Below are 19062 nucleotides of genomic sequence, written 5' to 3'. Positions count from 1 at the left end.
GAGGAAGAAATCGATTTGTGGAGCTAATGTCTCGAAGATGAACACGATCTGAGTCACTCTATCAGAGTTGCCACGGGAGTTCTCTTCTTGGGTATAGTGGGGGAAATTTGAAGGTGATATGATATAGCCATTATTTTATTTATTATTTTAAGGTCTAGAGTCTATGCCTTAGGCCTGTACCAATAGAACACCTGTTGTTTCTTCTCCCACCCCTCATTCTTCCTACTGTACCCAGAATTCGTCTGGCAACCCTGGACTCTAGTTCTTTTACCCAGCATAAAAAATACTCGTGAATATTTTGCAGAAATCAGTACATCAAAGGACGATGAGTATCTATAAAACTCGAGATCGCTGATGCAGTTATAGTAATTCCATTATGCTATGCTTCATTATTATACCGAGACCGTACAAGCTGGCGATAAAACACGAAATCACCGCTTCGAGGAAGGAATTGAAAGAGCGTTTCTCAAATTTGCGACGCAGCGACGATATTTACGCCGAGAGGAAGGCCCACTGGCGTTTACTTTTTAATTAAGCCTACCGGCGAAATACAAACGCGCCTTTAATGGAAAACGATCCAAGAGAAGCAGCGCACGGAAAGGATGCGAGAGCGAGAGACGAGCCTTCGAACTCCCGGACGGCAATTAACTCCCGCCAATAAAGCGGCGGCTTGTTTCGGCGCTCAAATTAATTTCCTCGGCGCAATAACGACAGCGCCTCCGCCCTGATCGATCGCCGGAGAGATCGAGCGGTACTTCGTCCGTTTTTGCGCGGGTCCTTTCGCGAATTTAATGAACAGCCACGAGAAAAAACCAAGGTGGAAGCGCCTTTCCGTTCCCTGGGTGCTTTCCCTCCGATTCCGGGATTGATCGACCGACGAGATCGTTCCTGCACGATTGGGGCCGCCTCGAGAGAATTTCTGACACGATTGGCACGCTTGTTGGGAAGCTACATGGTGATTCGACTTGAATAAATCAAGCGAGGCATCGTTTTCGTGTGAAAGTGGATTTTGCACGAATTTTTCTTTTTTATTGGATTTTGTTTTATTTAAGAGGGGGTTAAATATTGTGAGGCTCTGCTTAGAGATGAGCATCACTTACTAGTTAGTTGATATTAGTTATAGTTACATTTTGTACTGACTCTGATATATTCTAAGGAAATATTACTATGTAGCATGAAAAATATTTATGAATAACTGTTAGATGAGCAACCTTTTATTAAGCCTGTGTCATCGATAAGCACTGTTAATCACTCCTGTTTTTACTTTCTAACATTACATTGATAAATCGATAGTTCATGAATTTTTCCTGCTATGTTATGAACCTTCCCTGTTCAAAAGATCACAGTCAACAACTTCGCGCCCTCTCGTGCTTCCCTGGCGGCAAAGCAAATTGAGTTTTCAAGCGGGCGCTCGTGGCAGCTTGTCGTTGTCATCGAATCGGGTTGGATAAGAGGATTGAATTATAAATTCGTGCACTCAAAGGCGAGCAACAGGCAACCGAGGTGGACGTTCCAACGGTGTCGACTTCCCCCGTCTTAAAATGAACGCCCTGGGCACTCTACTCCCCTGGTCAGATCGAATTCTTTGGTAAGGACAGGGGTTACTAAGAGACAGGGGGAACGAGCAAAAAGAGAAGGATAGAAAGAGAAAAGGAATAAGAAGGTAGTTGAGGAGAAACGAAGTGGCAGGCGGAGACTTATCTGCCACCAGAGATTGGGACATAGACAGTACACGTATGTGCAGCACCATCGATATCATCGAGGATTATCTACGAACGTCGTGGATCTCTGTGGACTAGTTTGAGAGGCAGTCCAAGAAGGGGATAGAAGAACAAGGTGATAGTAGAAGAAGGAGATAGTAGAAGGAGGCAGTAGAAAAAGGAGAGAGTAGAAGAAGCACACACTAATAGAAGCAGACAGTAGTAAAAGCACACGGTATTAGAAGCTCATAGTATTAGAAGCACATCATAGCAGAAGTAGACAGTAGAAAAGGTAGACAGTAGTAGAAGTAGACAATAGTAAAAGTAGACAGTAGTAGAAGTAGAGAGTAGAAGAGGTAGACAGTAGTCGAAGCAGACAGTAGTAGAAGCAGACAGTAGTAGAAGCAGACAGTAGTAGAAGCAGACAGTACTAGAAGCAGACAGTAGTAGAAACAGACAGTACTAGAAGCAGACAGTAGTAGAAACAGACAGTACTAGAAGCAGACAGTATTTGAAGTAGACAGTAGTAAAAACAGACAGTACTAGAAGCAGACAGTAGTAGAAGTAGATAGTAGTAGGAGCAAACAATAGATGGGAATGATCCAAAGAGTCCCTCCACAGAATCGCCAGAACGACCCGCACCCTCCAAAGGCTCTGGAGTAAGTGAAAAATTTATCACCATCCAAGGGTATTTATAACTTCCTGCCTAAAAGAGGGGGGACCAACAACTGAAATTGCGAGATTAATCAAACGAAGCATAATTTGCACTAAACTAATATTTCCCATAAAATCATCACTACAATAAAAATGTCTGCTACACACTAATATGTAATATTAATAATTCAATAACAATCTCACACAATGTCTCACGTAAATTATTAATATTTACAATGTTGAGTATCAGAACAAAGCCTAACACACTAGTCTCACAGCAGCTGTGTGTAGACTCACTTGCCTATTCATCAAACGCTCTTTTCTACCGATCTTCACTCGTCATCCGCCTATCGTCTTTGAGAATCTGGGATTGTCCTCGACTACCTACAGACCCATCACGCATCCGACACAAGCTAACGGTATATAGATACAGTGGCCCGACCACGCGACGATATATTGCCCTCCTCGAAGGACTTGTATCGACCACCGTCCTGACAGATCTGGAGGATCGGAGGCACTTCGTCTTCTGTTGCAGGAGTCGCTGGGTGGGTCGCGATGACACATAACTGTTCCCTTCTAGAGTTTCGAGCTGAGGGGTTTTAAAATTTGGAGATCGACAAGAGTAAAGGAATCTTTCAGAAATCGAACTGAACCGAACTTGTTTCGAGCTTCGAACAGCAGACGTTTAGAAATTTCAAAAAACCTAAAGAAAATATTATCTAATAATGTCTGCAATCAAACTTCAGCAAACCTCTCTTGCCCTAATCGATGTCATGGTACCCAGTGAATACCTATACCAGTGACAATGAGCTTCTTACAAGAAAATAACACTGTACACTCCTCAAAGAATCAAGAAAGCCAGAAATAACTACTTTCAGAGCAACGTAGCTCTGCATTCTGCATGACCGAAGTCTATTATCAAAGGATCTTCGCGAAGCACGTGATCCCCCATCGAGTACGCCGATTTGCTTCACAATAGAAGTCGATAGGCCCGTGTAAACTCGCCGCGAAACACGAGCATCGGTCCCAAGAGCGGCGGAACTCGAACAGTCCTCTCGCTATTCCCTCAGCTTCATAACTTCTGCCTTCCTCTTATTCTTTTCCAAGGTGCACGTTCAGACTGGGAGTAGAGACTCGGCGACAGTTCGAGATAAATAACGTACCGCGACAGGACAATGTGTCCAGCGTCGTTGTGCCTTCGCCTTTGCCGTCGTGTGAATTCAGCTTAAGGGCGTCTCCTAGTAAATGCGTTAACCTTTCGAGAGGGCCGCGGAGGCAGCCTTCGTTACATAATTCTCGACTGTTCACCGTCGAATGGAGAACAGAGGAAGGAGATCGAGGCTGGTTAATATTGCCTTCGAATGGACACGATTCGAAAGGATTGTGGTCCAGGTTCACAGCAAAGCATCCACCGAGGATGTTCAACTACTTTTGTGTTAAACCTCTGGCTATGGGTATAGTGAAAATTAGCAGGACAATATTTATCTAGTTTTCATGTATCTAGAAAAAATTGTATAGTCACAAAGTCACAACAAATATTGTTATTGGCAAGAGTTTCCTCCTTGGGTATAGTGAGGGAAGAAATAACTAGCTGTCCTATTTAGGATCTAGAGTCTTCAGTCTAGAGTTATACTAATAGGACACTTGCTATTTCTTCTCTCACCTCCTAATTTTTCTCACTATATCCAAGGAGGGAATTCGTATGGCAACCCAGGTTACTGGTGACAGAAATTTTGTGCACATTTTTATAAATTCTTTCAGGGAATATTAGCCAAAAGAGAATAATATTTTTGTAGATATTTAACAGTAAAAAAATTCAGAAATTAAGAAGTCTTACAATAGGTACAACAGGTAATTTTAATATTGCATCTTACTGACAATAACACTAGATTGGTACTTTGGTGCTAAACACTTGAGAGATTTGAGACGCGTTGTTCTATGTAGAATACCAGTCCGTGTCGCTCCAAATACAAACAGACGAAAGTGAAAGAAAAAGAAACGAGAGAGGAGACGTCGAAAGCACTTTCGATTCGTTCTGGATTTGCGGCGGGATCTGCTTTACAGCCGCGACTCTCGAGGTGAAGAAGGGGTCACCGATGTGACCCAGGCTGAAAGCGAGCTGAAGGAAAGCAACCACCTCCGCTGGAGAACGATGCCAGTATGGGACACGTTTAAAGATGCATTTGTATGCGAACTCGCGGTCGACCTCAGCGCGTACGCATCGACGATCCCATTGCACCTTTAAATTGGCTATTTTCGAGACGACAGACCGCGAGCGGGACAGATAGACACTTGAGTACCGTAAATATTGTGTCGGCTCTCGACGTGACCGTTTCATGCGACATTCTTTTCGATATAGAGAAAAGAAACTGAGAGAATGGAGCTCGAGGAACAGGAAGTGGTTGGTGACTTTTTCTCGGTGGTGAGACTATGAGATTGTAGGAGCGAGGAATGATAGATAGAAACAGGTGGGTAAAAATAGTCGTGGTTCTAAATGGCAATAAGAATCCTAAGAATTCTGTAATTTCTGTGGACTTCTTTTTAGAGTAACCTCAAGTCAGTGTAATAGTTTCCACAAAACCTGAAACGACGTGGATTTAGGTAAAATCTACACCTCGCCTTTCACTTGAAAGTACAGAGCAGTTCATAGACAATTTTTAAATACTCTTTTACAATTAAAGCTACATAAAAAGAAACTAGGGTAAAAAACACTTTTACTGTACCTGAACCTATTACTATGCTGTACGTACATTTTGTATGGAACTGTGCTTTACCATGCTTTCCACATAAAATCTACGTAAAACAGCAATAGATTCACGTACAGTAACAGCAATCCATACAAAATCTATATAAAGCACAGTAATAGATTCAGACACAGTAATACCATCTCTTACCCTAACTCCAAAAGCAAAAAAGTGATTCCATCACGTCCCTTGTGTCCATACAACACAATATCCTATCCTAATTACAAGTCCCACTGTGTGACAACTCTACTCAATGATCCACCAACAAACCAACCTCCTCATCGCTCAACCTCCCCAGTGCACCTCAGAATCGCGTCGACACAAAGCCTTCCAGCTCGACGCTAATTCCCCAGCGGAGCCCGCATGAGACCTGCTTCTGTTCCTGCTCTGTCCAATCGGGCCGAGATAAAGGACACGAGAAACAAGAACAGCAGCGATGGTACGCTGCGTGTCCCCTGGCAGCCATATATCACTAGTATCACGCGATACACCTACACGAAAACGCGGCCGAGCAAAAACGGGTCCCTGGTATAACGTCGTCGAGGGCCGACGACAATTTCAGGAGTGACCGACGCCACGAAAAAGAAGCCACCAGTAAGGGAAAGGGAGGCGCCTTGCTGAGCGACAACGCAGCTTGTTAGCAACGAGCGCCAAAGGTGGTCTTCCTCCCTGACGATTTTTTCCCAGAGCTTCGCGGAACTCCCTGTCGCTGTGTTTTCCGACGATCCCTGGCGGGCGCCCTTAACGGTCTAATAGATCCGTTTCCACGTTGATGAACGAGTCTCGAGTGGGACGACGAACGGGGACGGGATCACGAGCGGACGGGGCACGGCGGACTGAATGTTAAGTAGTTTCGAGTGCCAAGGGAAAGGCAAATTACGAAATTAATTAGATCCCAGAGAGCGAGCATGCTCGCGGCCAAGATGAATAGACACGCCTCGGTTGGAGACAGATGAGTGCTCCGTTTGTTCCCGATGGCTGTACAAAGGTTAGCCGGTTAGTTTCACTTTTGCTCGTTTCGGTGAGATACCTCGTTGCGGGGGAGGAGTGCTCGCCAAGTGAGTGGATGCAGCTTTGATGCTGTTTGTGAAGAGAGGTCTATCAAGGCTGGGGGTGAAATCATATCTTCGTTTTCTGGGCCTGTAGCTTCTTAAGTTATAAATAAAACTGTGAAATTCAAATTTTAGTTATGTATTTCTAGGTCGTTATACAAAATGAGTCATACAACTGTATCACCTAAATTTTCTTCTAAACTATTTGTTGTATACAAAAATGTTTCAAGCGACAGTTCTTTGATATCGAGAAAACCATATGAAAGAGGAGCATATTCTCGATATCAAACCTCTTTCATATTTATCATTCATCTTATTTTACACAATAAACAATTTACAAGAAAATTCAGGTGATACAGTTAGGTGACTCACCTGACGTAAGTATTCCAAATTTCCAACCCAACTCATTCCCAATCTACTAATCTACTATCTACATATTCAAAAACCCCACACTCTCAAGTTACAAGATAGCCAATCCCCTAAGCTTCTCGATACTCTTTAAACCTACGTCAGAAGTTGCACCGATAGCGGATTCAAGAAACGGGAGGGTCGAATTCTTTCACAGTCGAGAGATCTCAGACAACTCTCAGATTCAGAGACAGGGTATTCGAAGCGGAAGGAAAAACTTAGCGCAGCCGAGTTTTTCGGGGTTTCTCCTTTTACCATTGGTCTAGGCGGACACAATCAGCGGACGGTGATCTGAACCAATTTAGATGCCGCCTTTCTAGAGCTCTCGTACGCGGCGAGGAGAGAGGAGAGATAGAGGCGGATAACGACAGACAGAAAGAGAGGCTCGCGACCGCTGATCAGACCGGATAAAGTCCGCTAGAAGACTTAGCGGGCGTGTTGGGTAAACGGAGATAGAATCTTGCTGGCCCGTCGACGGCTTACGTACCGCTTCGAATTTATGTAAGTGTCCCGTGGGGAGAGCTGCAAACCCTTTCTTTTCACGTAATTTTCAAAATTTTTGGATCTTTTGTATCCTTCGTTAAAATATTAAATACTTAAAAATTTGTATATTTGAATATTTGAAAATTTGAATATTTGAATATTTGAAAATTTGAATATTAAAAAATTTGAATATTTGAATATTTGAATATTTGAATATTTGAATATTTAAAAATTTGAATATTCAAAAATTTGAATATTTGAAACGCGAGACTATAGCGAATAGACTCTGTCTTCGCTCGCCTAGACGCCTACTCAGAAATCACTGTACCGATAACAAAGTGAAACAATCCTCCATCTAAAACCATACAACAAGGACCTTTCAGCAATCCTCATCGACTCCCCCAGACCACATTTCGAAGGGAGGATATTTCCGACAGGATCGAGTCGCGAAATCAACGAGGAGGCCGCTCGAATCGCGAACAATAAATGCGCGCGTCTTCTCTCTCCGGAGGGTGCCGTCATTCTTGACAGTCGCCTCACCCTTCTGCGCTTCGACAGGGCACTGTCTTTGTCCAGGACCGATCGTTTCCCCCTGGAGCTCGATGAAGAAACAAAAGCATAATGTGCAGGAAGGGAAGAAGGGATCGGAACGCGCAATCGTGGCAGCGTCTTCGACAGGAAAGGATATGTCAATCGAGGCTGGGCTTCCCTTGACTGATGGGAATAATATCGGTATTGTTCTTGATAAATTATTCGCCCAATACAGGACTGATATATTCGATCCTGCTCTGCACGTATCCGATACATTACGGTCGGAATAAAGCATCGATGCTCTCTGAAATTATGATTAGACTCGGGGGGCACTCCTTGACTTATAGGGGGATACGTTATTTGGAATAAATCAGTGGGCTCCTCCAGCATTCGTGGACGTGGTTAGGGCTCCCTAACATGGTCAGCTGTTTGGGATTCAAGATACTATTGTGATCCTGGATTTTTAGACGATGTAAAACAGAGATTTTGAAGTTGTAATAATCTACAAAGTTTTATATTGGAAAATACTGTTCCTGAGTTACAATTCTGTAACTCAGACTAACCCAAGTCCATCTCACTGGTTTCTCTTCATTTTATTAAAATAATAGAAATCTATTTAATCCATGCTATAAGTGAAAGAAATTTAATATTATAAATTACTCCAAATAGTATGTTAATAACTAGGCAATCACATTTACTTTTCTACTCTCCTGGAAAATACCAAATCAGGACTTGTACTAAGTTGATTCTCATCTTGTTGCATTTGTAATGCAACAGAAACAATGTTGAATCGCAGACTCACAAAAATCTCTTGAACAAACACAACAAAGCAGCGATAAATTTCCCGCCAGCTCCTTAAAAAATGTCCAGTAACAATGCTCCAATCTGAATCGAAAACCGCAATAAGTCAATGAGAGGCAACAAAAGGGAGCCTTATCAAGGGAACCAGTGCTCTCGGTTCGCCGAGAAAAATCGAATTGAGATAACAATGAACAGCGAGCGCGTTGCCTGTCCGCAATCGGCGCAATTGTGCGGTAACTATGCTGATTCTTCTACGCGAAGATTTACTACGCAAGGTATCTAGGAGCAGAAGCAGCGGCAAGGGACCCTAAAGAAAAGAAACGAGGAGAGAGGGGAGAAGTCGAATAAGGGCTGGCGAGATAACAGAATGTGCTGGGCATTGTCCAGCGTGCACAATGCAAGGCTGTTGGATTATGCTAGGAGCAATCTACATCTTCAGTAATGTATCATACCGCGCGTGTTCCGCCGATGGACCACGAAGACGGTCTTCTTCAAGGTCTCTATGTTTGTGTACCATGAACCAGTGTTGTGAGAGCCTTGTGCGTTATTATTGTTGCGTTCTGCATGGAGAATATTGAGATATCTCCTTTGCATCCTGTGCTTCTGTTAAGTGCAATGAGAAAATGAGTAATGGGAACAATTCTGACAAGGCTTCTATTACAGAGGATTCCTAATTTCAGATTAATTGAATTATAAAAAAGTAAATTTAAGAATGAGAAAGAGTCAAAAAAGAAAACCTGTAATTCTACATCCCAAATTTTCAATTATTAGTAAATACCCGTATCCACTTCCTTTATTAATATTTAACATTTTCGTTTTTGAGTGATATCTTTGCATCGCCAAGATCAGGATCGATTCGAATGGAAATTCGACACGCCTCGATTTGCATACTTGTCACGGGCACGCCTGTTACATCGAGGCTGGGGAATTTTCTTTAAAATTCAACAACGACCCGTGATATTTGATATATTTGTGTGCTACGTTTTAGCGAGTGTCCAGGAAGAGTCCCTTGTCCACGGTGACTCGCGAATTCCCGTTCCGTGTGAACACCTGGACGTCTACCTGAGAAGATGGCGTGGCAGATAACATTGTTTCGCCTTTTGTCGGGCTGCTCATCGGGGACGATCTATGGCACCTTTCATACATTGCACCTTTATATCATCATCGTGGTTAGGTAGCCGCTGTGTACTTTGGCGAAATAATATACCCTGCCATCGTGGCAATTTCGAGCACGCTAATTTTATCACTCCCATCGAAACGTATCATGATTGTGCTGGGGACTTGAAGCGCTTTTCAATACTAATAATTTTGACATAATATAATATCCCTTTTCTGTTTCTTTAACCTACCTTTAGTTTGTCATACTAACACCTAAATTGTTTAATTCATATTTAGAAGTTTGACTAATTTCAGAGATTTAAGTATAGTTTCATTTTTCATTGACTAGACTACTAGATTACTCAGTTTCTTTGTCAAATATTACACTATTCCAGACACATGTAAGTTAAGCTATAACTGGTCCAAAAAATGATCTTTGCATCATATCACGATCGAATTACAATGCCATCAGCCGCCATTCTCGCACAGAAAAAAGAATAAAACTCTGATCGTATCGGGATCGCTCGAGTCCATTTTTAAACGCGACACAGATTCCGTGACGCGCGTTTAATAAGCGTTCGATGGGATCTGCGAGCCACACGGATGCTCGCGCGACCGATTTATTAATCTTCATTTTTCAAGGCTGTAACAGGGAACGACGCACCATGCGAGCATTCAGAGGGCCAGGAAGAGTCGCGTTATCAGATCGGTCGGTAGAAAACGCAATAGCGTTGTAATTGGTATCGTCCGTCAATGACAGAGAACCGCTACCACTCCTCTTTTCGTTACGACTTAACATGTGTGCCGCCACTTCCGCAAAGAATGTCGATCGTTTCCTTTTTCGACGCAATTTACATGTAAAATTTACGAGATAGATTTCAGCTATTTTTTAGACTCAAAACGGGAGATTGCTAAATATGAAATCAGGGTTGTAGAAAAATAAGTGAATATTTACGTTTAACTGTGATTAAAAATTAACAAGATTTTCAAGATCGAAATTAAGATTTAAAGATTTAAAGTCCACTTATCTTCTATGTGACTTAACACACTTTACCACTGGGGCCCAAACACAGGTACCTATTTTTCCTGGACTCTTCTCGTCAAATAACACCCACAATTCTATTAAGTAATTATGACACTCCCACTCCATTAAAAATCATCCCACCCTAATATTTCATTTCAGCAAACATCTAATAATCTCCGCTACTTTAAACTCGTCACACAAACCGCCCCTCTGAATTCCACGTTTTTGCCCCCAGCGAAATGCTTTCCCGGAGCGCTGTGTAATTGCTTCGCGCAGTTTCGAAAAACGTCCCGCGGTCCATGGAGGTTTCGATCGAGGCAGCGATTCGGTGTCGCAAAAAGGGCGATCTCATTACCCCCGCGGCTAGCAGACAGCAATTACAAAGGGCTATAGACGCGGCCAGCGGGGTTGGTTGTCGATGGTTGCAGCGAGCGATCGCGCGTCGCCCGCAAAATCCTGAATGCTCGGGTATCCTCTTTCCTCGAACCTCTTAGCGCTATTTAGCGGATCCTTTTACGGGACAGCGGGCCCCGACAAGAAAGGAAAGCGCAGGGAACGGGGCCCTGGCGAGGCCTCGAAACAAGGGGACGAAAAAGAGACGAGAGCTCTCGAGGAGAGTCCCTGGAACGAGGGGGGAGAAGAGGAAGGAGGTGGAGGAGGAAAAGGAGAGGGCGGAGGTGGAGTACCAAAATGGCGGGGCCTGGTTGGCCAGTCGAGGGACAAGATAAGCCCTTTGTGCCCGCTCGGCGGCCCGGGGCAACGGATCCCCTCGTTTCGCTCTCATATTTCGCGAATCCCGCTATCATATTTTACTCCTGGCCCCCTCTGCCCCCCCTTGTCCCCCTCTTTCGTACCCCTTCGAAGGCCCTTTCGGCCTGTCCCTCATTTTTTGCTCGCTCACTTTTCGGTACCCTTCGTCTGTTCCACCTTCTCTCGATCCCCCTCTCCTCCTCTCCTCCTGCTCTCCCTCGATTGTTCCCTGCTCTAGCCATGGTCCATTCGATTCGAGCCTCGGACCCAATACGCGCGGGGCGTTCACTTGACGCTTCGCGTGCATGAATAACGTCTGGTCTTCATTGTTCCGCGGATCTCGGCGGTTTATTATGCTCGCGGATCGCGGAATATATTATGCAAATAGAGGCGCGACGAAGGGACGCGTAATTTCTGGCTATGTGTGAAGGGGAAAGGGCACCCTCTTCGATGGTCATATGCTCGAGAGTTGTGTCATTATTGAATCGCGTTGGAGCTGTTTTTAGAGGTGTCTTGGTCTTGCATCGCTTGTACTACTGAGGGCAAACTCTGTTTAGGTAATGCTAAGATGAAATTGTTTCAAACATTTTTACTTGTGGTATTGAATAAAAAAGAGTTGCTACTTTGTAAAGAAAAATCTCGAAATCCAATTTTTTAATCATTCGAATCAATTTTAAATAAGGTACTCCCTAACTTGGAAGATCATATATCTATGGTTACAAGACAAAATAACCCAAGTGAAATTATGCTATTGTTCTAATATACTTTCAATATACTGTATCATGAACATGTGTCTTCCAGAGCCCTCATTTTTAAGTGAAAAAAATTCTTTTAATGCCTTTCAATTCTTCTGAATATATAACTTCTCTACTCTGGGCCTCAATTAAGACCTCAACTCAAATTTCTTGAACATGTGACATAGGTAATTCTGCCTTGCAGTCGCAGATATAACAAACTATAAATCAATCCGAAACGAATCCTACACCCATTTTCATAAAAAAGTAACGATCTCTTGTAGAGCGTCCAGGAGCCAAGCTTTTTGTCGCGAACACGTGCGCCAATCAGTTGCTCGTTTGCAAAATTTTGATTGCCCCGCGACGTGATCGTCAGGGAGCGAGGAACCAGCGGGGTCCCAAATAAAACGAGGCACCGAATGTCCACGGTGACAATAATTTAATCCTGCTCGTCCCTCTTGCCTCTCGCGTTCACGTCTGAAACCGGTTGGGACCTTGTCCATCTTCCTCGAGAAATTCGTCTGGTCGAAGATCAACGATGGACGAGGGGGAGGGAAGGGACGAGAAGGGGGATTCTGTAATACGAGAGGAGATTAAATTCAAGAACTGCCGGACGCGAATTAATCGGCCGCGGCTGGCCAAAGCACCGACGCGAATTACAATACGCAAATGAAATTTTTGAAAAGTAATTTCCCCCTCCTGTCTCGACTCGGTTGATCGATTCAGTTTTTTCTGATCGCGGCACGCGGACCTGTGTACCTACTCCCACCATTACTTTCTGTGTGTAGTAATTACCTTTTTCTCAGCTTTGCTGCATTAATTCTTTGAGATATATACGGTGCGATAAAAAGTGTTACGATGTGTAGCGGGATATTTTTTATAGTGTCTTGGAATATTAAGATGACTCGAAGCATGGTGATTTATAGTAGAAAATAAGAAATAAGAATATTCATTTGAAAACTTTGTTTCAGGGTTATTAATTGTTAAGAAAATGCCTGAAATTCGTGGGAAATGTGTCTATCTACTGATTCTACTGTGTCTGACTTGGAACTTATTCTACTAAGTTCACTGTGTTTGACTTGAGACTATTTTTACTTATTTCAGTAGGTCTGACTTGAGACTTATTCCAGTGATTCTACTGCGTCTAATTGGAGACTTATTCTACTGACTTCATTATGTCTGACTTGAGCCTTATTCTACTGATTCCATTGTGACTGACCTGGCTAGTGAACGTCTATTTTGTTTTGTTAATAAAGTTTCTATGCAACTAGAGTTTTCTGTCTTAAAACTATGAGTGCATACAGTAATGAAATCAAATGCTTTCTTGGAAAAACTGATACAGGCACAGCCCAACTCTCAATGGTACTATTTTCATGGGTATCTCGACTAGCATAAAATCACCAATAATTAGAACTACAGATTGTTGACGACTGTACCCCATAATCTCACTACTGACAAGTTACAAATCTATACCAAGTCTCCCTAAAAAAAATCCTCTCCACTACCCTCACCAAACCCACCCAATCCTCAATAACCAAAAAAAAAAACAAGTAATTCCTCCAATATCCACCGACCTCACAGAACCTAACCAAAGGAAATAAACCACTCAGACCCGATCCCCAGCTCCAAGCCTCTCCCAGCGATCTCGCTAGATCCCCCTCCAGCAGCATCGATCAAACGGAATCCACAGTCTTCCCCAGAAGAATCTCCCTTCACTTAGAGGCGTTTACGCGATTCCCCGCGATATCGAGCCTGCTGGTCATTCCCCGTCGATTATATCGATTATCGACCGGCAGGATCTCGACGGAGGCCAGGCTCTATGGCAGGCCCTTAAAGGCCCTTCCTCCCTAGGCAGGAAGACCGTGGCCCCGCTTACGTGGCTCCGAACAATTAAGGTTGACTTACGCGTGGCCGAGGCGCGTACCAGCCGCGTTAAAAGAGTAAACGAGTTACCGGGACGGCGTCCTTCCGCGGCTGCAGCATCAGATAAATGCAAACCGTGGCCCTGTCATCTCGGAAGAATTTACCGACGACACAGAACGACCGACCCACGGAGTTACCGGACCTCTCGCCGCAGACCTCTGCACGCTATCGCGCCCGCTGAATCTTGATCCCAGACGGCGGCGAAGCGTGGCTCGTTCGCGCGAACGGCTTTTCCACGAAAATGCCTCGCGACGGGGCCTCCTCTGATCGCGCGAGATGCCTCCGCGCCGCGCACGGACACGAGAAACTTGAGACCCTTTGCTAATTGCCGGACTCGCGACCGTGCTGGGCAACTGTCTTATTTGATTAATCTGAAGGTGGGGTATTGTTTCACCGATAGGGGAACTCTGCGCGAAAGTCTGTGAGGGATCTCGTAGTCTAGGGGTGATAGGTTTCTGAGAAGTAATTTAAATAATTGATAGGCATTGGATTTAGTAACTGAGTATAGCTCGCTTAAGATTACGCGAACCAACAAGAATGGTCAGTCTTCTCTGGCAGCAAAGACCAAAAGGGGTTCGATTTTTCAAAGAAGACGATTTTCAAAGAAAAGAAGCTACCTCATGGTAAGACGTAAGTATGAGGAAGAAACGGATTCACTTACCAGGCATGCAGACACAGCGGAAGGTCCCAGGGTCGTCGAGGCAGGAGCCATCGTTCTGACAGGGGTGGGACTCGCACTCGTTCACGTTCGTCTCGCATCTTGGTCCTGTGAATCCTTGCGTGCAGTTGCAGGCGAAGGAGCCTGGAGTGTTCACGCAGATCCCGTCGTGCTCGCAAGGAGAACCTAGAAAAAATGGAAGAAGAAAATGTTATTTAATGTGAAGAATTTATAGAAAGGGATGATAATTTTTAAAGGATTTAACCTGTTGCATTCAACTGTCGCTTTTAAAGAGACACAATAAATAGAAAATTAGAACCTCCAAGTGCAGAGGGTGAAAATAATAGAAGATTAGTAGTCGAAGGTTACAGTATGATCTATGTAAGTATTATTCTTTCAGTGATGGTAATAAATATACAGCTAATAACATTGATAAGTTTCTAAATTTTGAATTCTTTAATTTTAGCAAAGAAAAATTCTCAGAATTTCCCCTCATCTAAACTTCCAAATAATTAACAAGAATACTTCTATAAGCCGAAGTTCATCGAACCAGTCTCTTCCCTAACATTCCTCCTTACAGGAAGTCCTGTCTCCGATCACAGAGTCAGTACAGAAAACCGAACACACAGGGAAGATGCACGAGGTCTTCGTAAGTCCCAGAAGAGATAGTTCGCGCGACTAGCGCGCGCTTGACCGTGAAAGGGTCGATAATTAAAACTGCCGCGGAGCAGGGAACGCGTGGCGCATAATAATTAATAGCCGTGCAAGAATCAAAGTCCTGCACGCAGGTGCATCCCCCGTGGGACGTGGGACAAATGCGCGATAGTGGCCTTAATTGGCCAAGTCAGCGCGCTTTTTCGAAGCGACGCGCCATTAGAGAAAGAGGCAGCGAGAGGAGGGTGGAAGGGGGAGCACGACCATAAGAAGGAAGCTGCCAGGCACGGATTCCAGGAGTACCAACTGCGCTGCCTTCCCCTGCCCAAGAATCCATTTCGCGAGGACTCCTTTTCTCGGAGTTATGTGGCCAACGCTAATTGCAATAAGATAATTAACGATGTCAGCTGTCCGACGATTCGCCGCTCGCGAGATGAGCGTTTCATTAAGTCCCGAGGCTCCCCTCAAATGTCAGATTTAATTTCTATCCCACGCGGCTGTCGACTGGCTCTATCGATCTCGCGAACACCGTGGATCGTTGGATAGAGGAAAGTGGCGCTGCAACGCGGATTTGTGGGAATTCGATGGCCATCGCCTTGGGCTGAATTTGATCCTCGTTTGCAGTGGTAATCGAAGAGGGAAAGTGTACGATGGCGGAAGGGAGAGTCGTAGGAAAGGTTAGTTATTCCAGGGGGGCAATTAACCCTAAACGACACCCTTCTATATTTCGACACAAATAACATTTGGGGTTGTGGGGTTGCAGGCAATCCAAAAAGAAATTTTAATATTTATTATTTTCGAAACATTTTTTTCCATTGTGAGATTGTCAGTGACCCCAGGGTGTCGTTACAGGGTTAATAATAATGTTACTGAAAAATAGAGAAAGTAGGTAAGGCATATCTTCGACTGATGTACAGTAGACTTCACATGACTTCCCAACTGAGGAGAATTCTATTCTACCCCCAATTCAAAGATACTTAAAATGGTTCACCAATTTAATTTCCAACCCCCTCAAATCAACCCGAATAGACTTCACTCGTCTATCGACACACTGAAATCGAATTCCAAGTAACTGAAAATCCCTCCTCAATTTAGCATCCAAAACACTCATCTCAAACCTCGAACCTCACACTCAAGGCCAAGCTCGCGAATAACTTCAGCAAAAAGCTGGCACGAGAATGGCAAGCTTGCCCGTAGTACCCAGGACATCGTATGTACAATTACCAGCGACGTTCGCGAACTTTTCCTAGGGGCTAACAGGGCAGCCGCGGCCGTTTATAAAGTGGCGTTGCCACTGGCACGCTCGCATACCGATCTCGTGTAATTCGCTGGCGGTTTTTCCGGCCTTGGGTAATTGCTGTCGCCGCGCGCGACGTTTGACTGCCGCGGAAGGGGCCGCTGAAAGAAACCAGGGAGAAAAGACGTCGGTGGGGGGGGAGAAACGAGGCAGGGGTGGTGTACGTGTGTTACGGGGCGGTCACCAAGTGAACAAGAAACGCATTTCTCCGTCGTGTTAGCAATCGGCTGGAGGACGAACAGATGACGAATCGGTCGAGCAGGCTCGTCCAGCGGTCTTCAAGGACGAGGCTTTCAAAAACAGCCGACCGATGAGTGCTCGCGCTCGGTGGCACTTGCGGGGACACCACGTGGGGGAAATGGCGACTGTCTTCACGTTTGAATGCCTCTGGGAGGAGTCCCGAGGAGGAGATAAATTAGAGGCTGTGCTTGTTAGGAGGATTTTTTAGCAACGAGTTATTCAGTGTGGGTAATTAATTTCATTGAATTTAATAACGAAAGTCGATCATACTACTTGAAAGAAGATAATTCAGCTATGGAAAATAAAATAACATACTTTAACCCTTAACTACTGGATACCAGACTCCATGTGTTATATTTTTATTACAGCCCTCATTTAAATATGAAAAACTTGATAATTAAAGTTGGGAATATATGCCATACGTCATTTCTACATTTTAATTAACATCGTAGGAATTAATTTTCTAAATATATGATATCAATATCTACACAGATTCTACTCAAAGTCTTCCTATCATAAAATTGGGTGATCCATAGTTGAGAGTTATGAAATAATATTTATTCCAAGGAAAGTTGCTTGAAATACACCGAAGTCTAATTCTCTCCAGCCCACCTTGCATAGTTTTAAACAGAGACCTACGTGCACGAGCCTAATTACAACAGAATCAGAAGTTAAACAGACAATCAGAAAGCTGTTCACCGAGAACTCCGCTTAATGAGGCAGACTGATTATAATTATGCAGCGAGTCGACCACCATAATACAGAAATCTGTACGTCATTACTTGGCCATCTAACGTTCGTCCAGTAATATCGGAGGTGTATCTCGGTTATCCACGCATATAATATCGCGGATAATCGATCAATCGTGCCACCTCGGGGAGCAGTTTGCGAGTTCGGTAGCGCGATCGTTCGCTGCCCTTGTCTCGCGTTTCTTGCAGGCCCCAAGCTGCCCCCGAGGAACTTAATCTACCAGAAAATATGCAATCTAGATAATAACAGAGCACGGGACCGAGCGTGAGGTCATTATGGTCGTTATTAAACTTAAAATAACAATTTAGCGTTTAATTAGATTCGTTTATGCACCGCTGCCACCGGATCTCTCTGACCCAAGGAAGAGGAGCCACGGGTGGACAACACTCTTCCTGAGCCTCCATTTCCGGCGAAATCTTATTACGAACAACATCCTATCCTCTTGCATCCAGGAAAGTATCTTCATTTTTGTCTTTCTGGGGAGATTTCAATTGGGAACGGTGGAGGAATGTTTTTTTTTTTTTTTTCAGGAAGTTTTCGAGGGAAGATGGTTTTTGTTTAGGGAGTGAGGAAATAGAGTGGAGACCTAGAGAGGTTAAGAGGTGAGTCTTGAGGTTGAAAATGGTTAGAGCAGATGAGTAGGTTAATGTGAATATATTAAATTTCAAAATCGCCCAATTTTCAAATTTTTAAATATTAAAATTTCGAATTCGTTAACTGTAGATACAAATATTCAAATTTTCAAGTGATTGAATTATGAAATATTCAAATTTTTAAATTTTCAAATTTTTAAATAAGTACCTAGATATTTAAATTTCACAGTAGTCAAATATTCAATAATTTCCCTTTCCTTACCTCATTGCTTTTCTTCCCTCTTCCATAAACCGAGCACACACCCAATCCCTGAATTCCTTATTCAACCAACTCCTCCATTTTCAAGCAATCTCATCCCAGACCAATCTCCCCAAAAAACCTACTTTCAGTTACTCAACTCATCGTCCGCCTATTATCTCAATCCCCACAAACCCACTCCCCAAACCTAAAAGTAGCCTTATCTCTGTTTAACAGGAATCCACAGCCAAATTGCGCCAAACATCTCCGAAGACCTCCACTCAAACATCGAATCTCGACAGAGAGACCCACACGTTCCAAGCTAAACGGTAAAAGACTCATCAGAGCGAAGACCAACTCGACCCTCCAGTTCACAATGCCTCGCGATCAATAAAGATCGAGGGAATCGAGGCAAAGTCGAAGATCCCCGCGTAGGACACAGTTATGTTTGACGGACGATTTGAGGAGTAGCCTGGATTTTCAAGGTGCCTGCAGGTACACCGACATCCAGGCCAGGTATAAGAGCCCTGGCCTCTGCTCGTATCGGTTTACCATTGTCAGGGCAACGTTGCCAAATTTCGGTGTAACAATGGGTCTTTGTTTAGCCGGCAGGTAGCGGAGCTGCGGTGTGCCTTCGGCCGAGATCCGGCCAGCTCGACTTCGGCACGAAACTCGAAGAGGAAGGTGGAGGAAGCCTGGCCCGAGGAGCGGGCAGGTTGACCACCGAAGG

At 44.1% G+C, this 19062-nt stretch overlaps 1 protein-coding gene across 1 annotated transcript in view; it reads right to left on the bottom strand.

Annotated features, from left to right (window-relative positions):
- N (neurogenic locus Notch protein) overlaps positions 1–19062 on the bottom strand; it is a 150214-nt gene that overhangs the window by 64131 nt on the left and 67021 nt on the right. Inside the window, exon 5 of the mRNA XM_076376116.1 lies at positions 14564–14746. Within this exon, the coding sequence (XP_076232231.1) occupies positions 14564–14746 (183 nt within the window). The remainder of the gene's footprint in view (positions 1–14563; positions 14747–19062) is intronic.

Source organism: Calliopsis andreniformis, chromosome 4, assembly GCF_051401765.1.
Source record: "Calliopsis andreniformis isolate RMS-2024a chromosome 4, iyCalAndr_principal, whole genome shotgun sequence".
Taxonomy (NCBI): Eukaryota; Metazoa; Arthropoda; class Insecta; order Hymenoptera; family Andrenidae; genus Calliopsis; species Calliopsis andreniformis.
Note: the sequence above shows the minus strand (reverse complement) of the source record. Positions and strands in the feature narration are given on the sequence as shown.